This window comes from Fusarium fujikuroi, chromosome FFUJ_chr09, assembly GCF_900079805.1.
Source record: "Fusarium fujikuroi IMI 58289 draft genome, chromosome FFUJ_chr09".
In the NCBI taxonomy this organism is placed as follows: domain Eukaryota; kingdom Fungi; phylum Ascomycota; class Sordariomycetes; order Hypocreales; family Nectriaceae; genus Fusarium; species Fusarium fujikuroi.
This window is the reverse complement of record NC_036630.1, coordinates 2338602-2358403: the sequence shown is the minus strand read 5'-3', so window position 1 is coordinate 2358403 and position 19802 is coordinate 2338602. Positions and strand designations below refer to the sequence as shown.

At 47.6% G+C, this 19802-nt stretch overlaps 8 protein-coding genes; 4 read left to right on the top strand and 4 right to left on the bottom strand.

The window, feature by feature from the left end:
- Window positions 1–188: 188 nt before the first annotated feature.
- Window positions 189–1661, bottom strand: FFUJ_09424 (related to methyltransferase; the record flags this gene model as incomplete). XM_023568676.1 is given in 8 exon segments in its annotated part: window positions 189–346; window positions 399–516; window positions 534–991; window positions 1077–1104; window positions 1157–1223; window positions 1267–1404; window positions 1454–1500; window positions 1554–1661. The coding sequence occupies 8 exon segments, from the start codon at window positions 1659–1661 to the stop codon at window positions 189–191; spliced, it is 1122 nt and encodes a 373-aa protein (XP_023436226.1).
- Window positions 1662–2311: 650 nt separating this feature from the next.
- On the bottom strand, window positions 2312–4318 carry FFUJ_09425 (related to tol protein; the record flags this gene model as incomplete). The annotated part of the gene is made up of 1 exon (XM_023568675.1): window positions 2312–4318. One exon carries the CDS (start codon window positions 4316–4318, stop codon window positions 2312–2314), a length of 2007 nt encoding a protein of 668 aa, XP_023435835.1.
- Window positions 4319–4839: 521 nt separating this feature from the next.
- Window positions 4840–6389, bottom strand: FFUJ_09426 (related to trichothecene 3-O-acetyltransferase; the record flags this gene model as incomplete). XM_023568673.1 has 2 exons in its annotated part: window positions 4840–5808; window positions 5859–6389. The coding sequence occupies 2 exons, from the start codon at window positions 6387–6389 to the stop codon at window positions 4840–4842; spliced, it is 1500 nt and encodes a 499-aa protein (XP_023435834.1).
- A 1448-nt stretch (window positions 6390–7837) lies between these two features.
- On the top strand, window positions 7838–9412 carry FFUJ_09427 (related to trichothecene 3-O-acetyltransferase; the record flags this gene model as incomplete). The annotated part of the gene is made up of 1 exon (XM_023568672.1): window positions 7838–9412. One exon carries the CDS (start codon window positions 7838–7840, stop codon window positions 9410–9412), a length of 1575 nt encoding a protein of 524 aa, XP_023435833.1.
- Window positions 9413–10128: 716 nt separating this feature from the next.
- On the top strand, window positions 10129–11151 carry FFUJ_09428 (related to oxidoreductase; the record flags this gene model as incomplete). Its single annotated transcript, XM_023568671.1, has 1 exon — window positions 10129–11151. The coding sequence occupies one exon, from the start codon at window positions 10129–10131 to the stop codon at window positions 11149–11151; it is 1023 nt and encodes a 340-aa protein (XP_023435832.1).
- A 236-nt stretch (window positions 11152–11387) lies between these two features.
- On the top strand, window positions 11388–12441 carry FFUJ_09429 (related to hydroxylacyl-CoA dehydrogenase; the record flags this gene model as incomplete). XM_023568670.1 has 2 exons in its annotated part: window positions 11388–11843; window positions 11896–12441. 2 exons carry the CDS (start codon window positions 11388–11390, stop codon window positions 12439–12441), a joined length of 1002 nt encoding a protein of 333 aa, XP_023435831.1.
- An 88-nt stretch (window positions 12442–12529) lies between these two features.
- FFUJ_09430 (probable vegetatible incompatibility protein HET-E-1) lies at window positions 12530–16965 on the bottom strand (the record flags this gene model as incomplete). XM_023568669.1 has 3 exons in its annotated part: window positions 12530–13371; window positions 13432–15218; window positions 15293–16965. The coding sequence occupies 3 exons, from the start codon at window positions 16963–16965 to the stop codon at window positions 12530–12532; spliced, it is 4302 nt and encodes a 1433-aa protein (XP_023435830.1).
- A 666-nt stretch (window positions 16966–17631) lies between these two features.
- Window positions 17632–19689, top strand: FFUJ_09431 (related to TOB3 (member of AAA-ATPase family); the record flags this gene model as incomplete). XM_023568668.1 has 4 exons in its annotated part: window positions 17632–18582; window positions 18626–18945; window positions 18998–19105; window positions 19167–19689. 4 exons carry the CDS (start codon window positions 17632–17634, stop codon window positions 19687–19689), a joined length of 1902 nt encoding a protein of 633 aa, XP_023435829.1.
- Between the last annotated feature and the right edge of the window lie 113 nt (window positions 19690–19802).

Below are 19802 nucleotides of genomic sequence, written 5' to 3'. Positions count from 1 at the left end.
TATTTAGACAATTAAGGTCAAGTACTGAGGCTTCTCGCCTCCCCTAGTGGGCTTATAGATTTCCACTTTGATCCGCAAAAAAACAAGAGTCCTCGGTTAACTGAACCCTAGGCAACCGTCCTTATCTTGGTAATGACCTTTATCTTGGAGTACAGGAGGACGATGGGAGACCATCAACTAGTTTAGAACTATTTCTCAGCATTTGGCTTTCGACCATAAACATATCGAACAGGCATGTATCCATGGATTCTCTTATCTTTGAATGCCTTTCTCATGTTCATCAGGAATACCTGATATTCATCTTCAGGCCAGTTCATGATCTGGTGCCAAACCATCATCGTGTATCCTTTGAACATTAAGCATCTGTAGGTAAAGAGCTCAAAGGAAGGACGACTTACCTTCAAGGTCATTCTCTATCGAAGCTCGGAGGAATTGGCCAACCTTTCGCATCTTCTCATCTTTGGGCCATCCACCAATGGGAACCTGAACAGTGTTAGCTTGAAGCCATGTCAAGGTCTAGATGGCCCGAGTACCTTGAAGTCAAAGCTCTGCACATCTACCAAGCCAGCATCGCGAAGTAGTTGAACGTCATTCTCGATATTAGTGAAACTTCTGCCAAAGCCCTTGCCACTCTCAATAACCAGTCTGTTCCAGGTCTGGAGAGCCTCAACTTTATCGATGCTACCGTCATCCGAATAAAAAGTTGGGTTAATCTCCCCAGACTCAACAAAACCACCTGGCTTACAGCAGCGAGAAGCCTCTTTGAACAGTGTTCCCCAGTCTGCTATGGCGCCCATGAGGAAACGGACGTGAACGAGATCAAAGTGATTTTCAGGCCAGCTCCAGTCTTTCGTTGCATCCTCAAGCTCGAACTTGACATTTGGAGGGACCCAGCTTGGTTGAATTGGAGAGAGGTCGGTTCCGATGACCTCAATGTTGGGGTGTTCATCGGCGAAGTCACTACACCAGTTAGTATCAGATGAGCACCCCACTAGGGAGCTTTAGAGGTGAATACATTGCCCAGATTCCTTGAATTTGTGAGTCCTCATATAATTACGTTAGGGCTTGTTACATACCAGTTCCAGTACCGACGTCAAGAACCCGCTTTAGTTTGTCAGTCTCCCGACGTGTTTCGGTGTCTAGAGGGAGCACGAACCTGGATATCATCTTCCAAAGGGACAAGTGTCAACTTTCCATCAAGGAGCAGTGTCAGAACATGGTGCCTATTCATGTCAGTAATTTCCGTGGCCATGATAATGATCTTACGTGATATCAATTGAATCTCTCTGCTGCTCATCATTCGGCGTAAAGTACTCCGTATTATACCTCTCGCTATGAAAGGTTCGTCCTTGGAATTTGCGATACTCCAGGATGCTCGATGAGATGGAGGCAGTAGAGCTTTCTCTGTAGAAGATTATTAGCTAGACTTTCCATGATCCCGAAAGACACTGACGCATCATCTCCAAATGCTGAGTCGCTGGCATCTCCGTCGGCTTCTTCCTGATAAACACGTTACTATGAGACGTGACGAATTGCCAATTCGCGCTCGGTACCTGTGCGACAATAGGGCCCTCACCGGGAGAACTGCCGGCTGAGATATTATCCTTTATTACGCCGTCGCGAGGACTCCCGCCTGCGTTGTCAGGTTTTGGTGAAGACATTCTTATTACTGCTCTCTGACAGATTGCAGTTTGCAATTGAGGGGAAACAGAAGTTGAGAACAGGAAATGAATCAGGCTACACCGGCTATTCCCTGTCATTGCCGCAGGATTCTACCGATCCAATCACTCAACCATGGATGCCAGGATGTTGCATTCTATGTCTCAATGTCACTTTGTCGCCATCCGCATGTAATTGTCGCCGTGGATAATCCGCGGACAGGGGTCTCATTACGCAAGTCTATGCGGCGTATGCGCTCGTTCTTCTTGGCGACTTTTGAAACATGAATTGCAACGTACTGATCACCATCAACGACCAATCCCTCTAGTCCCTTTATGATCTTTGACTAGTCAGATTAGAGAAATGACGTCCTTTCACGCGAAATAATTATTGCAACCTTCTAATTTGAGACTCTGTTGGTTGCATCAATCCACTGAATGGCTGGGTTCGGGTTATTTACAGCAACCGATTGGCCTGTTGGCTAATCCTTAACGTTTCATATGCACAGCACTCTTGCCCGTTAGATATCGGCCTATTATTTGCTAAAACCCAGACTGATCATCCCTTGCCGAGTCGTTTGCCCGTTTATTATGGTAGATTTAGTAATGTCAAACAGTCAGGCCGGGATGTGGACTCATCCGATCATCCACAGTCAAACTATTGTGATTGTTTCTGATATAAATCGACATGTCAGGTCTGCATGCTTTGCTACAAACCCCGGCCCAGCTTCCCAGTATCCAGCTCTTGTGAAAGTACCATCATCGTTCTTCTGCACGAGAAGACCATACGTTTGAGGTTCGTTCGATGTCTCCAAAATTGCAAGGAGATACATGTTCTTTTGGGATATCAGCCAAGCCTTCCTTTCACCGTCCTCCCAAAATTCCACAGTATCAGAACTGATGCCAAAAGTGTGTCCTAGCACCGTTTTTATGTCTTGATAGCCTTTACGACCACGTCTACCCTCAGCCACGAATTCTTCATCGTTGGCGTCCTTGAGGATGAGTTCATCAGACGCTACCAGAGGTCCAGTCAGTGTTAAAGAAGCAGACTTTACTTGACCGAATTGGTTGTTCGGGTCAACCAATTCCACTGTAACATCGACTACATCTGCCAGAACAGTTCCTTCGCCGTCCAGAATATCATATCTGACACGGCAATCCAAGCTGGCCCAACTCCAAGACGGTGCACGATAAACCTCCGACCGTCCTAGTCTCCCAATGGGAGACATCTCCCAAAGGAGACCTTGTGGCATGGTGCTACGAAAGATTCCAGCGTAATATTCGCTGCCGAACCATGAGATACAACGTCGGGCGACGGCGGCGAAGGCAACAAGTTTGTCGTCATCCGGATGACTAAGTTGGCGGTTCATGTATGGGAACACCAGATCGTAGTAGTATGTGAAAATATCTCCCTTTTTACGAACACTGAATGCGTTTTGGGCCAAGCAATCGAAGCCGTACCATCTATCGTCGTTCACGCCTTCTGGAAGATATTCAGTGAGGTTGCGGCATCTATCACACTCCCAGGAAATGCGGTCAGAACCAAAATGTAAGGTTCTCGGCGAAAGCAGCCTCTCTTGGAATACCCATGCCCTGCTACTAAGAGGGAGATCTACTCTTGCCCAAGAGAAGTCGTCAGCGGTGAATATGGAGCAGATATTCCAAATATCTGAGCTTTCTGAGCCATCACCTATGTTGTGTTCACTTTCGCTTGAACCTTTGGGCGGTGTGTAAAACGGACTCCATACATAGCAGTCTTGCAGATACGTCGGATCCCTCGCCCTGAAAGCACCTCCATGGGGGTTCCCAGAAACATCAATGGAAATGTTCAAGGCGCAGTTGTGGTAAACTAGATGCATGTCCTCTGAATGTGAGAGCCAATCTTCGTGAGAACCGAGGCCAGACTGCAGGATACAAAGCGAGTCGATCCAGATGTAGGGAATGCCAATTCGACGACAGGTCTTAATTGCATCTCTGAAGCTGGCTGGGAGGTTCTTTAATTGGATTTCACTGCAAAAATCGAACAAGTTGTCCGATATTAACATCAAGAACTTTGGGTCTTCTCCCCAGCAATGACTCAAAGCCGCATAACAGCCTTCTGGTCTCTCATTCTCCGAAATGATCAGTCTTGGGGACTCTTGTTCATCGCCAACATGAATAAGTCGTTTGGGATACCAGCTGTCTTCCGTAGCAGATCCGCACTCGTGACGGTCTCTACAGGTCTGAAGCCATCTCTTAGCTAGCCGTGCGACATCCTGATGGCCGGTATTATCGGGGATATCTCGCAGCGGAGGAAATTCCGTTCGGACTCGCGTCGGTTCAGAGCTTCGATCAGCAGCAACAACGTCGAGGAACTGGTCATAACCAGTTGGAGGTTTTGATGAGGAAGACACATCAACGAACACGCCCCAGTCTGAGAAGACTCGGGCTTTGTGATCGTCGACTGATGGTCCGGTGCCAACCTCGTAGAATTCAATTTCCCAATGAAATTCCCATGCGTTTCCCCACTTGGCCTCATATTCTATAGCCTTTAAATCCTCAGACGGGAGCTTGCTGCGCAAGTAGTGACAGATTCTGCACCCATTTTTTGCGGAGGTGGCAATACTTTCATAATTCTTGTGGTGAAGCCCTTTCTTCGCGTTGGTCTGAAAGATGGACATGCATACTGCACACAACATTATGGCGAAAAAGGATCACTGTAGTGTCTACGAAAGGGTTTCGAATGAGACTGAAAATATCTCATTTTGCTGACTGTCGTGAGTTGACACGAGTGGGGTTGCTTGGGGGCTAAAATAGATAACCCATGCCAAACTGGACTGCTTTCCTCATTCCAGTAACAGCTGACGGTGCAAGGAAGAATAGTAAGCGATACAAAAGAATGTCAGAGAGAAGACCAACATAATACCCTAGAATCTGAAGTGTGCAGCCGGGCAAATGGAAAAATGAAAGCAATATGAGAAGGCCTTGGCAACGCCGCCGCAACAGTGTGCACTTGATAAAATGCGCGTGTCCATCGCTTGCTGGCGTTGATGTAGAGCGTAAGAAAAAGGTCTTTCGGTCTCCTCGGCGCAAATGGCCCTGAGATTGACGTAGTTAGTGAGGCATAAACATTCAAAGTCCCGGAAAGAATGATTGCTTTTCCCTATAAAGTACACTTCAGTGACTAAACGAGTAGCCCTAACTAATTCCTTCTCGTGAAATACTCTGAAAACTCCGCATTGTCCTTGAGCCTCCGTAAAGTTCTTTTATCATACTGCAGCGAGATTTCCAGCCCCTTAGAATCAGCACGCCGTGGTGGCAGAATTAGACAACGGCCATCGGGCTTATCTTCTGTATCCCCAACAGTAAATCTCATAGCGAGAGGATAACCGATATTTTCCCCAAAGTTGATATCATTGTACCTATGGTGCTGGATACACACTATGAGCATATCAGGACCTGGATAACGATTGGCGTTCCATGTCAAAGTGGTGCTCTTCGGCATCTGATTTAAAAGTCCGACGAGTCGTCTAACCGCCTTGTCATCCACTGCAGCCATCGCCCTCTGTACAATGTGTGCGGCCTGACCATAAATTGTGCTTGTGCAATGCTGTGACGATACCGATGAGAGAGCCGAGCTTTCTTGTAGACTAGCTACAGGTAGCTGAGCCACTGCATTTGGCTCTGCAAAGTTGCCCCAATACGTAGACGGTATCACTGGACTTTTCATACGGGGTCTTGCATCTACTGTAACAGCTAGCTTTGCCTCAGGATACTTTCGACAATCGATGTCTCTGGCCACAACTACATGACGCCATAGGAACGCGCACAATGCACTGATTGTTCCAGCCTTGGTAGTAGGAGGCATAGCGTTCAAGATTTGTGTTTTGAGTTGTGTAAGCTTATCAGCTGGGATAAAGTAAGTGGCGCTCTCAAACACCTCGTCTGAATCGTATTCCGTGGGATTGAGAAATTTGTTCTCATCTTCTGCCAGTTTCCAGTCGGGAAACTCCTGCAAGGATGTGTCGAGATCGCCCTTGACGATGTCGTGTCTGTCCAATGATTGGACTGGTGGTCCTTGTGTGCTTGATGGTTCACTAGTTGCGGCAGCAAAATGTGACCCTATTGTGGACCAAAGCATGAAGTTGCATTGACCATCTCCAGCTACATGCTATTGATTCGTCAGTATGCAGTCCAAGATCTTCAAATGCTAAAACCCACATGCAACTGGCTCCCAAGAATGAGACCCCCGGGGATAAAGTTGACTTGCACGATAAGAGAAGGGAGCTTCACGTTGTCTTTTAACTTATATGAAGGTCCAAAAACATGGCTCCTGGGCATTTTACTATGTGGGAAATGCTCCTTTTCAAGCTGATCGAAATTGCCATAGGTCCACAGGCCACAGAGCTCAGGAGAATTGTAGTCTTTGTAGTAAATCTCGACGCCTCTGGCAGAGTCAAAGACAAGCTCAACCTCTTCGCGGCTGTTGTCAACACGCTTTTGCACACAGCATGTAAGCTCAGGAATATCGTTGACGGTCATCAAAAGAGCCTTATGCATAGCAAGAAAGATCTGCTGCTTGTCTGCATCGGGACTGTGTCGAAAGAAGAGACATGTTGATATGTAGTCTCTGGGCGCAATTTGATCAATGGCAGATAGCCTCACTACATGACCGTGACTATTTGGATGTGCTCGGATGACTGCAACGGAACTTGGAGAGAGCTCAGGCACAACTCTCAAAATACCCGCCATACCAGGCGACTTGGAGGTGTTATGCTGTTCTTTTGGCTTTTGTGCTTTTGAGAGGGGCGTCGTGGTAAAAGAAAAGATATAACAAAAGATTAAACTGAAGTAGAGAGCGATCACGAAGTTGTGGATGCCTGTCAGAAATGCCAGAAATGGTATTGGGTGTTATTCCAGCAAGACCAATAGTGGCACATTGATAGATGAAAGCTGGATTATAGAGGAATATTTCGGTACTCCTAGGCCAGGGTCTACTAATCGACAATCGTGGGGACCGTGGAGCAGGCATTGTAATTGAAACTAGTCTTACAATTCCCACCGGGTTCTATGTCATGTTGCCTAGTCTACCATCGTAAAGGACAGTGTAAATACATATCTTAAACATAACAACTTGTTTCAATCATTATCCCTAGAGTAGGGGCCCTGTCAAGCGTGGCAAAATGACTAAGGTATCTTGGAACATTTCGACGGTGAGACACGGCATATAATCTCCCTTCATCTGGAGTCATTTGAGCCGTGAACTGATTCAGCAAAGCTGGGGTCCAGGGCTGTTGTCTCATTTAGCCACGCGTTCACCCAACTAGTAAAAAGAGTCCGCGATCGCTTGTTCTCAGAGCTGGCATGTAAATACATTACAGTCGGCGTTTTGTCGACTATCTAGAAGCGCAACGTGGCAGTAGCTATAGTATTCCATCTCCTAAATAGCCTCCAGTATGTCTTAGCTATTAATCTTTGTGCCGCGCCCCAAGGGTTCTTAGAGACAAGGGTATGCACTTCCCCGCATCTCACTATCTACGGTTCCAGGTAATCAACAACAGAATTTGCGAGAACATTCTGCAAGAGTTTAATGAGGCAGTAGATTCTAATAGGCTTTTTAAATTCCCTTTTGTCAATTTTCCTCTTTCTAATATCTAGTATGGCCCTGACATCGATAATCAATTCTGTAAACTAAATCATCTACAGTGCCCGTGTCTTCTTCACGAATGATTAGTAATTGATTCACGAATGATCGAGGATAACAAGGGACCAGTTTCTAATCATTGCCTAGTCATAGTCATCGCTTTTTTTCGATACGAGAAACTAGGATTAGCGCTGACATTTTCGTCTTCTCAAACATGTCGATCTCGGTATCCAGGGGGCTTCTAAGACACTGACGCGTATGCAAAGACTCAGCTGTTGAGATCTAGATGAACTAACACATAAGAATTTCTCACGTTGCAATGTGTTGGCTGTCTCATCATTGGGAAAGATTGGAGCATGTACACGCATTCCATCTCAGGCTATCTGCTTACGTATTGTTTTGTTTATCCTTTGCGATCGGCGTTCGATCAAGGCAACGTATCTAAAAGCAGCCTATAATTGAGTGGCATCTAAGAAGTTGAACCTGGAGTTAACAGATGTGAACAGCTCAGAAAGTAAAAACTCAAAATTCACTCTAACAAAGCATGGAGACAACAATGAATCAGCAACTACTGGATACCTCCTGGGTAGAACCAGCAGGCCCTGTGAGCCCTGCTTTTATCGAACTATCAGCTATGGACAACTTGACAGCACCTGTTTACCCTTCGCCAACATTATTCTTCCCCCTCAAGCCAGGTGTAAACCCCCTGGACCTTTATGACGATTGCAGACGGGGTCTCGCGCGTCACTTATATGAGAAGCCTCATCTGTGCGGCAGACTTGTCAAAGATGTCACAGGAAGAAATTCGGTTGAAATCCCTCCAGCACCTTACGCTGGTGCTAAACTTGAATACTACGACCATCGGCATGAGAAGGAAATACCTTCATATGAAGAGTTCAGAAGCTTTGGCTTTCCGTTTGCCGATGGTAATAGAGACGGGCTAAGAAAACTTTGCTCCGAGAATTTTCCACGTGTCCAAACGGGTGATCCTGTCATCATTACCCGTTTCAATGTTCTCAGAGGTGGGATCGTTCTGACAGTCTCGGTCGCCCACGCAATATGCGATCTGGTTCAATACTTAGACTGTATAAAGTCCTGGGCTACCCAGACGCAAGCCGTTTCCAATGCTCGGATGAGAAATGAGCCGGAGCCTCCACTGCCAAAACAAGTGGCGCCGCATCTGGTCGATCGGTCGCCAATGATGGCCAACGCACAGATCGAACATGATCTTGATAAAGTGGCCGCACGGGCAGCAAATCTTCCGCATTGGACAATGCTTGATCCTCGGGACCCAGAGAGTATGGCTTCAACATTAGAAAATCTCTTCACAACAGCGCGTTTGACAGACTATGATCTCGCCTCCGCTGATGAAGCTGAGCTCCGTCAGCCATCAGCTAGTGTATGGACATTCCCCAAATCGTCAATGCAGATTTTTGATTTCATGGCTCAGAAAGGGTCATCAGGACAGAAAAGGCTGTCGGCAATTGACTGCTTAACTGCATTTACCTGGCAGCGTTTCTTCGAAGCAAAATGGGCACCGAATCAGTCTGGTCCAGAACCTGTACCTGAAACGACACGTATCGTTTACGTTGGAAATGTTCGGTCTCGTCTTACACCTCCCTTGCCTCTCGACTACCTGCCAACATGTTTGGATCTATTCCCAGTCGCCGCAAGAACCAATGGATTCCACGTCTGTTCCCCTCGATCTGTAGCTGAGTTGGCTACCAAGATTCGCAGCAGTAACAAAGGCTGGAGTGAGGAGACATTCCGCGAGATGCTGGAAGTGGCACAGATGCATCCATTCAGCCCCGGTATAGTCCCAAATGGCCCTCTAGACGCCTTCACAACCGATCACACGCGTTTTGGTCCAGCTGCAGCTGAGGATTGGGGTGCTCTTGGTAGATGCGAGGCGTTCCGTGAACCGTATATTGGCCGAACACCCCCTCTAGGCGAGATTACCTTCCTCCCGCGTTGGCATAATGGGGAGATAAGCGTCATGTTCGCGGGTGAAGCGATTGTCATGGAGAGGTTGAGAGATAATAAGACGATGAACGCTGCAGCTTCTTGCCAATTTGTCATGCATGACTTCCCCAGGACAGCGAAAAAGGTCAGGCGACCCTCCAGGTTGTAGGAACATGTTAATGACAGATGAAGAGTCAGGCTCAGACGCTGGCTCAGACGCTGAAACCTCTGATACAAGAGCGCAGCAGATGGGACTAGCGGTGATATCATACACAACTCTATATATACTAAGCATACTTCCGATAGTCTAGTCTATAGCGGACGTAGTTGATCCCTGGCCGAGTCCTCTTATAACCAGGAGACAAACCTCGTGACCAGCCAGCCCCCGAATATACATGGTTCGCCAGCCGAGAGAGACAAATTGAATGAGACTCATGTTTAATCCTCGAGTAGTTGGAAAGCTTGCATGGTGGTAGAACTATATCGCATATGTTTGTAGTCCAGTGCTAAGAGGATCTCCGGGTATAACATGCAATTATGGTTTAGTCTGATGCTGGATAATACCACCAAACAGAAGCTAGGATCGAAGATCGTGTATCCACTAGACTTGGTCAGAATGAGACAATAGCGCGGCAAGTACCGAGGCCCAAAAACTCTGTTAGACACCGCTAAACCGATCGTGGACCAAGTCCCAGCCAACCATACGAGAATTGACGTGATGGACGGGCCCCTTTGTCAGGAATGACGAAGACCATTCGACGTCAGTGTCTCTGTTCTCGTAGCCAAGTTTTCACATCTGCAAGCACTTACACCTACGTCTCTATTTTCTGTTTTTGATAAATCTATCTCAATTGCATTTGTTTTAGTGTTGAAGTAATCGCCGATATGCCTTCCAACAACGCAGCCTGGCTAGTCGCCGCAAAGACGTCACCACTCGAGGTCAAGGAAGCCCCCCTCACCGAACCATCTTCAGGCCACATCCTCGTCAAAAACTCAGCCATTGCCATCAACCCGGTTGATATCGCCAACCAATATGTCGGCATCTTCATCCAACCATCTCAATACCCCGTTATTCTCGGCGAAGATGTCGCTGGCACCGTTGAAGCCGTAGGCCCTGATGTCACTATCTTCAAGCCCGGCGATAGAGTCCTGGGCTATGCGACGTCACTCGCCACCAAGGATAATGCGCACAGCGCATTCCAGGAATACACGATTATTCGCGCTGAGTGCGCTTCTAAAATCCCAGAGCGTTTGAGTTTTGAACAGGCTGCTGTTTTGCCGCTTTCGCTTGCTACAGCTGCGTGGTCACTTTTCGGCGATGTGACGCTCGCAATGAGATATCCTAGTCTTAACCCTACGCCTACTGAGGAGACGGTTCTCATCTGGGGAGGTTCATCCAGTGTCGGCGGCTCAGCAGTTCAGCTTGCGAAAGCGGCTGGGTACGAAGTCATCACGACTGCATCTGCCAAAAACCACGACTACGTCAAGAGTCTTGGAGCAGACCACGTCTTTGAATACAAGTCTCCCCAAGTCACCAAAGACATCGCCTCTCTCCTCACCGGCAAGAAACTTGCTGGTGCATTCGACGCCAGTGGTTCAGAAGACGGCATGAACAGCGCGAGTCAATCAATTGTTCACGCCGATGGTCTTCGCAAACTCATCTGCGTGCGATCTGTCTCCTCTGAAGTCGCGGGCGTCGAGGCCAAGACTATTCTTTCGACTAGTATTATCAACACCCCTGTTGCCAAGGCCGTTTTCGGGGATTATATACCCGCTGCTCTGGAACAGGGCAAATTCAAGGCTGTCCCGGAAGCGGAGGTTGTTGGAAAGGGCTTGGAGGCTGTTCAGTTGGGCATCAACACGCTCGCCAAGGGCGTTTCGGCTAAGAAGATCGTTGTCACTCTGTAAAGAATGATAAGACTATATAAACTAGGCTTGGTGAGAGTTTTTAGATATAGTTGGAAGACTAGTTTTGAGAAATAGAAATAGTTTGTCAGCTGATTATGCTCCAATGTGATCACTCACCTTAACCTCGGGTCAGTTCCCCTCTTCTCCACCAAGACTTCAGCCTCAAAAACTCGCGCTATCATCACGCCATAGACTTCTGAACCGTCCATTCATTCATGATCATAAACACTGTTACAATGTCTGACACTCAAAACAAGGAAATCATTGCCCTCATTGGATTGGGCACAATTGGCCTCTCATTCGCCGCACTGCATCTACGCTATTCAAATGCCAACCTCAGACTGTACGACGTCCGCAGTGACTTGAAGGAACATATCGAAAGCCTGCTACCGGTGTATCTTGAGTCAACAAAGAAAGAAAATTCACAGAACGATCTTACAGTCGAGAAACTCGTTGCCGACGGTCGACTGCTTGTATGCTCTTCAATCGAAGAAGTTTGCTCTGGAGCAACAATTGTCCAAGAGCAAGGACCTGATAGTGTTGATTTCAAAAAGTCGAACTGGGCTCAAGTCATCAAATACGCACCCTCAAATGCTCACTTGTGGAGCTCCACGTCTGGGATAAGTGCATCGAGACAGGTGGAGGATCTAGAGAACAAGACCAGAGTCCTCGTGGTTCATCCTTTCAATCCGGTCAGCTCGTCCAATTCTTCAGCTCAAATTTCCTTCTGACGCATCGTTTTAGCCTCATATAATGCCATTGATTGAAGTCGTCCCTTCACCTCATACAGACCCAGAACGAACTCAGTTCGCCATCGATTACTTCAAAAATCTCGGCTCCGGCCATCGCCCCGTTAGGATCAACAAAGAGACCCAAGGCTTCGTCGGAAACCGTCTAGCTTTTGCCTTATTCCGCGAAGCTTGCCATCTAGTCTCAAACGACGTTGTATCAGTCGAAGACCTTGACACTATCGTTGAGGCCAGCATAGCGCCGCGCTGGGCAGTAGCTGGGCCATTCAAGACATACAACAGTGCTGGTGGAACTGGAGGAATCGGAGCGTTTCTTCATAATCTGGCCGATACCATGGAAGCTTGCTGGGATGACGCAGGTGATATTAGTCTCAAGGGGACGTCTGCGACTAAAGCTAGCCAAGGAACTGATGATGGGGACTGGACGGATAAGATCACGAAGGAAACGGAACAGGCTTATGGGCGACCAACGGCAGAATCACTGGCACAGCGTGATCGGAACTTGCAGAAGGTCATATCAGCTCAACCAAAAGTAGATTAGTGTTAGACACATTCACATCAATCATGAAACATATTCTCTACCATCAATGATATTATGATTACATTTCAATATCGGATACAATATGGGTTCAACAACTAAGAACGCCCTCTTTGGTCCAGTTCAGTCCGGATCGAATAGGGACAGAGTATGTCTCTCCCACGAAGTCACCACGCAACAGCATATACTCATCCGTATCTGACCTACTGGCTTTGACATCCTCCGAAACCTCATCCTCGTTGCTCCATTCTCGCCACGTAAGCTGTTCTCCAGGAGCATCCCCACCGTCTTCACCGTCTCTAATTTTCCCGACCTTGCCAGTGCCTGATAGTTTCCAACCCATTACCACTGGACCGTTGACCCCTCTCTTCTTGTCATCGCAGGCGCTTGCCCGAAATTCCAGTCCTCGGAAGTGGCCAGGTCCGCAGCGTAGCGTTGATTCTGCACATGACGATGATGGATCTGGAGTGTCCAATACGAGATACAAGTAACTATCTTTCTCGGGTGTGCCTCCATCGCCGTACATAATATGAGGGTCACGGGAAATAGTCGATTGTGGGAAGAACACAGAATGTGTGAGTGTCGATGTTCTCAGTGGGGAGTCTCTCCGTGTGCCGGCCTGATCTTGGAGAGGCGAAAGCGGGATTCTAATGATCTTCGGACTATAGGTCAATGGTGGTAGAGCCAGCACAACGTGTTCAGCTGTCCAGTTTGTCATTATGTATGGTCGAGGTAGTTCGTCGACGTTTCCTAGAAATCTGTAGCTAAAGCTTGCCAATGTGTCATTCTTGCAAGACTGAAGGCTGTGGCCAGAAGCAGTTTCAACAAACCCGAAACATGACACAACAACTTGACACTCCGCACAGGCCTCTTTCTGGTAGAATCTGATAGACAGAAGCGTGAGAAAATTCCCGCAAGGCGAAAACTGTACCTCTGTTTGCATGTCAGCATGTCCTCATCATTCGTCGCAACATTATCAGGCGATTGCCTTACCTCGCGACATTGCCACCGGCTTTAATGCTTGGTTTTTCCAGTCTTCGGTGATCTCCAAACTTGTGCTAGAGCCAGTTTCGGCGTTGAGTAGGTCGACTCCACCAGATTTATAAGAAACAGCTATGATAGGCAATGTCGGATGACGAGCGCCTATTATTCTAGACCACGATAAGCGGTCGGTTTGGATTGGGCGCCAAACAGGTCTGCCAAAGTCATGAGCCACGATCAGACATTCTGTCATGGGCTCGTTGCGTTCTCCATGCGGAACATCTGAGATTTCTTGGCCTCCATGCCTCCCCCCATTATTGCTCTGCGTATCACTTGAATCAGAGTCATCATCAGAGTCAGAACTCCAGCCAGAGTCGTCATCGGAGTCTGAATTACTATCTTGGGAATCTGAGTGGTTAGCGATAACATTATCTTGTGACTTTGCTCTCTCATGGTGATGAACTAGGCATTGACCCTTGCGAAAATAGAATAGTCGAGTCATCGAATCCGAGTCTTTCCGAGTCGGTTGCGTCACGACGTCAAGCTGCATCAGATTCCATTGACCTTTGCCTTCAAGCCCCAAATCCAGGTCTCTGAAGACGTGGGGAGGAGCCTGATCAACTCGGCTTCCTGACACGCCGTCCAGAAGGCAACGAGTAATGCTCAGATCACGATTGTTCACTTTCCAGCTCTGGAGAAAGGAACTGCCTTTGCTACCCCGGGCGATTGTGGTGATCCATTCGCTATCAGGGGCTGCTGAGTCGAGAACCAACTCTTTATTTTCAGCAGACTTTGACCGAGAGAAGACGTCCACTTGATTCACTTTGACCCGGCGATGTGGCATCAAACCTTCCTCGCGAATGATTCGAAGCTGCAGTGTTTTGCCACGTTTCTTACCCGTAGAAGAGAACGACGACTCCAATACACACATCTCGGTCGTTGATTCAAGCAACTTGGCAACGTATTTGATGTGGACCTTTTGAAGCCCGCTAGGAGCTTTCAGGTGGCAGCTGGGCTTGTAAAGAGTGAGCGGAACAGCATGATGAAGCTGATCAGGGTTCTTGGTAAGAAGTTCGCCCCAATCCAGAACAAAAGCACAAAATGAGTGGTCGAGTGATACATAATTGGCTGATGAAGAATCTTCTTTCCATGGTGGCAGGGGAAGTCCAAATTGAAGAGCCGCGTTAGGTATTGTTCCCAGCATCGGCTTGTAATTACTTGTCTCCCGCTTGTACCGTGCGAAAAGATGAGGAGCTGCATGGCTTTGTACGTAGATACAAGTCCAGAATGCGGGGCTTTTGAGGAATTCTTCAACAGTCTTTAGGGTCTCAGAGCTTGGGGTTATATACTGCATATGCATATGCCAAAAGACGGCAGCATAGCGAAGAAAAGCATTGCTGTAAGATATATCCGACTTTGTGACCAACGCTTTCAGGTCAGACGGATGTTGGTATCGTTCCTCACTGAGATACTCGATGCAGCTGACTCCGAGCTCCTCCAACGCTTTGGTCTCATCGATAAAGAAGCCCGGCAGGTACTTCTCGATTATCTTCTTGTTTTTTGGGTCGATGAAAAAGTCCTTGACTGACTTGTGGCACAGTGAGATCTTCTGAGAACCATTGATGTCGTCCATGGTGATCAGGGGGCTGCAGACGTCCTTGACTCTATCGTAAACGTGAAGTGCATCTTCCTTTGGCTTGGTGTCTTCGTTGGAAGGATTGGTATAAGGCTGGAGGGCGTCAACAAGCTCCAGCAGCGTAAGTTCCTTTTCCGACAATGTGAGAATTCGAAATGTCCGTCTGCAGCACTAAGTCAATATTATTGGCTGACGTAAAGGCCTCAAATCTCCTGTCTCGTTGCATATCAAACTTACTTGGCTAGATCCTGTTTGTGATAGGGCAGTCCCGCAATCCTGGCTAATGACTTGATATAGCAATCCTCCAAACCTCTCGGGAAGCTTTGCAGGGCATCAATGGTTCCTTGTTTAGTTCTGTAGGCCTTGTTCTTTGCAATCTCACAGATCAGGGCTGCATAGAGAAAGTTGTGTTCGTCTGTGTCAAAATAGGGTTCGTCGTGGGTTGGGCAGATCCTTTGGGCGTCGAGAAAGGCACGTATATCTTTAGAAGTGTCCATGAGGTTTGGCCTAAGTTCGACGGCTTTGAAAGCGTCTTTGACGGACCGTATCTCCGGGACATCTCTGCTAGTAAGGAACCATTTGACGGTCCCAAGCGTATCCAAGTTGAGAAGCTGCTGCAAGCTGTGGAACAAAGGATTGCCATGAGTTCGAACGGAGCACTCGTCCAACCCATCCAAAACCACATAAACCTGGGGAAAGCGGCTATGATTCAACAGTACATGAAGAAGTCTAACCATTACCTCTCCGTCGTTGTTAGTCAGCTCGTGCTTGCAGGTTTTCCTTGCCCTATCATACTCGGCTTTTAACGGGTTTGAGGCCACATCAACTTTGCTCAAAAGCTGCAGAGCGATAGATCGTAGCCCGCAAGCTTCTTGCCGCTTGGACGCTGCCCTGAATGAATAGAAGAAATGGACAACTTCTGACTCAGGCTGTTCTTGCAAGTGGTTAATAACAGCGGATGCCAAAACGCTTTTACCGGAGCCCGGAGGCCCATTGTACCAAAGAACAGAATTCTTCTTAGCGTCTCTCCAGTCTTTGAACTCTTGCCTCTCAAACAACCATGTGCAGGTGCCCTCTGTGCGACACATGTTCCTCAATTCCAATTCCTTGTCTGCATCAAATGAGTCGGCTTTCTCGCCACCTCTTATCCACCTTAGGATTTCATCTCTTGTTCTCTCCTGTTTTTCATTGGCTCTCTCAATTGCCATACTTGCAATGAGCAATTGGCTAACTTGCTTCGAGTCCTCACGGAACTTCTCCCGGAAAGTCTGTATTTCTTGCTTGAAGGGTCGAATCGCCGAAGACAAAGTGACTCTTGTGTAGCTTTTGGATAACACCCTAGCCGAGTAGGCCCAAAACTGTAGGATATTCTTGTATGACTTCTTGATGGCCTTGGATATCTGTAGGGAACTCTGCTGTGACATGGCAGTCATCTTGTAGCAGTCTAGGAGCGGAGAGACCTCCTCCAGAACATTTAGTATATCTTCCACGGCACCATGAGCTTTGGTAGCAAGTTCCAAGACGATTCGGAACCCAGAAACAGCGATTGCGACACCAAAAGGTGCAGGCTGAAGAAGATTCTCGCATGACTTGGTCAAGGCCGTGATACTTTCGACGAATGGGTTGACCTTTTCTCGCAGATGATGAGCCTTGCTTCCTGTCCACTTTTGTTCGACTTCGCGAATACATTGTTGCGTCTCTTCAATGGGGTCGTTGAGCTCCTCGTCTCTGCACTTTTCAATCTGCTCCTTTCTGTGGCTCACGTACTGCACGAAGGGATTGTCGGCGAGTTTTAGTGTCTCGGGATCTTGGAGAAACTCGTAAATTGCAGTTTCGCAAAGAGTGTTGAACAAATTTCCATTTTCGGTCGTGTTGAAGGATGACGTTCTGGAGAAAGATAGTGTCGACATGATTATCCTGGCTTCCTAGCCTGGTTTGACCGTGCCTTTCTCACGAAGGATGTCGAGGAAAGAATAAAAAAGTTCCCTCCTCTTCGTGGAGGAGGATGGTTGTGTAGGTTAGGTAGGCAGAAGTGACTGTCTCATTATGCATGCACGGAATGTGGGATTGAAAATAATAACCCCGCTCACCCCTGCCCGACCTTACTATATTTATCTTTCAGCTGGCCGAGACCAAATGATTGCGAAACATTGCAGATTTATCCTGATATATCCGGAAAACTCAAGACTTTTGTCACTTACCGGAGAAGTCTCGATTAGCTATCTCCACCAAGTTCTTTTCAGCTGTCAAGGATGTTTCGCAATTGAATGGTCTGATTTCTGCGCGTGATTTAATGCCGTGCCCCGAACAGGAATACATATGCCGTTGGTCTCACAGATAATCTTACTTATGCGTCTTGAGGTGCAGTAGCTGCGCCACGTATACAGAAATTCATCTGACGTGCTTGCGCTATTCATGCAGGCTGACCGAGTTGGTTACCAGAATAAGATCTCGACCCGTTATCTTCATTGAAAATGGAACTACAACAAAGTCCAATTGCTACGTTCTTCGGTTGCACGCCATCATATCGTCGACGTTTTGGTTCACGAAATTCTCTTAGTCTTCACTGTCGCAAGATGACTTCTGATCAACTGCACCCTAATCATGAGAATGGCACTGAGCCAGCCTCCCAAGAATCCATTTGCGAGTCCAAAGTCTATCACCATACTAAGAACAAAGATGGCAGAGACCAATGCAAAGAACAGCTTCCTGATTCTGAGCCAACAAAGAATCCCGAAGACGACGAGGACAGCCCGTACGCCTTGATTGTCAGAAGACGATTTTCAGAGAAGCGAGAAGTCGAGTCAACTACAGTATGCATCAACTCGCCACTGATTCATAAATCATTCCAAGATGTCATCGGTTCTTACCCAACGGTTGCCTCAGACTTCAAGAGCTCTTTCAAGCTTGAGAGTCCATTTCAGATCCTTCTGCACTACTGGGATCCTCTCGAAGCCTACCGAGATGAGGCCGACTCGCCTCGGATGCGGCAACATCTCAACTTACTCTTCCGTTTCATGGAACAAGAAATGGGTCCCGAGAGGCGCACCCTCCAGCATATGCTCCAGAAACAAATGATCACTTTCAAGCAGGCATGGGTAATCTACCGTCCTGGAGACCTTGTTGTTAGCGATGTCTTGGGAAAGTCCTGGTTATCACGCGTGGAAAAAGTGTGTTATGGGACAAGCCGAAACCGAGGACCATATGTGACGATACATATGAAATATTGCGACGCCAATGATGATGCGATTGGGGAAGCCCAACGGTCTACGAACATCTTCCAAAGCGATTACTTTGCGTCAGACCATCCAGCCAAGATCAAAAGACTTCCCGTTTATCCTAGAAAGTTCTGTGACCGTGGCCCAGACCTGGAAATCGAGCTTCTTGAACGCGGCAAGAAGTTCATCACCAATCGTGGGATACTGACTAAAGACTATGATGGAATCGCAGAGTGGTTGAAAGAGCCTCCACTCGACTTCTTTGATCCAAATATGGCAGACTATCCGCCTATCTGGCTGCCATTCACCGTAAGTGTTCATGTAGCTTCCAGAGGAATACTAACGAGGACAGGAAACCGGACGTGTTGTACTTGATCGCAAGACATTCGAAGAAGACAACTATAGCCACGTTACCATGATTGAAGAGGTTGATGATCCGGAACTTTTCCTCTGCCCGCCATATGCTCTGGGGTACTCAACTGGCCGAAAGGAGTGGTGCCGCTATCTAGTGGATAATTTGCGAGATGTGACATGGAAGGAGAACGCATGGTCATCACTGATTCTTGACCAGGAACAAAAGCAGGTCTTGAAAGCTCTTGTCATGTCACACAAACATCCAGAGAGGGTCAGGAGCCTTTCAGAACAGAAGGGTAAAGGACTGGTGGTTCTTCTGTACGTCTTTGCTGAGAATTTATAGGATGATTGGTATTGACTCGGAATCCAGGCATGGAACTCCTGGTTCCGGTAAAACACTCTCTGCAGAAACAGCAGCCGAGATGTCTAAGAAAGCTCTTTTGTCCACAAGTATGAGCGAGCTAAACAGATATGATAGGTGAGCAGTACTCTTTCGAGAACTGAAAGGGGGCTTATTTGCTGATCTCTCGCAAATGAAGAGCATATGCCTTTGAGTACAGGCTTAAACAGATTCTGCAGTACGCCACTACCTGGAACGCGATCATCTTATTCGACGAAGCCGACGTCTTCCTCGAGAGCCGAGACTTGACTTCCAGCAGCACTACTCGTACCGCACTTGTGGCCGTATTTCTAAAACACCTCGAATATTTCTCAGGCATTGTCTTTCTGACAACGAACCGCCTCAGCAGCATAGATGCTGCGATGAAGTCCCGCATCCACCTGTCGCTCTCATTCGGTCCTCCTGAGGCAGAGGTTCGCCGCCAGATCTGGAAACAGAACCTTGAAGCTGTCCCCATCGACGAGACAGAGATCGGTGGTGACGAGTTGAGTTGTCGGGCAGCCGAGGACTTGATACATCATAAGCTTAATGGGCGTGAGATATCCAATGCTCTAAACACAGCGAGGACTCTTGCGAGATTTGAGGAGGACAAGTTGAGTTTGCAGCACATTGAGACGGTACTCAAAGTTGGACAGACATTTGGGAAGCATATAGGAGCTTAGATCATTTCATGCTGCAATAGAATAGCTTGATTCTTTCACTTACCTCGACGAACCCCTTCTTTGGCCCGCTTATTCCTCATCACGATTCACGACACAGTTCTCTCCTTTATTCA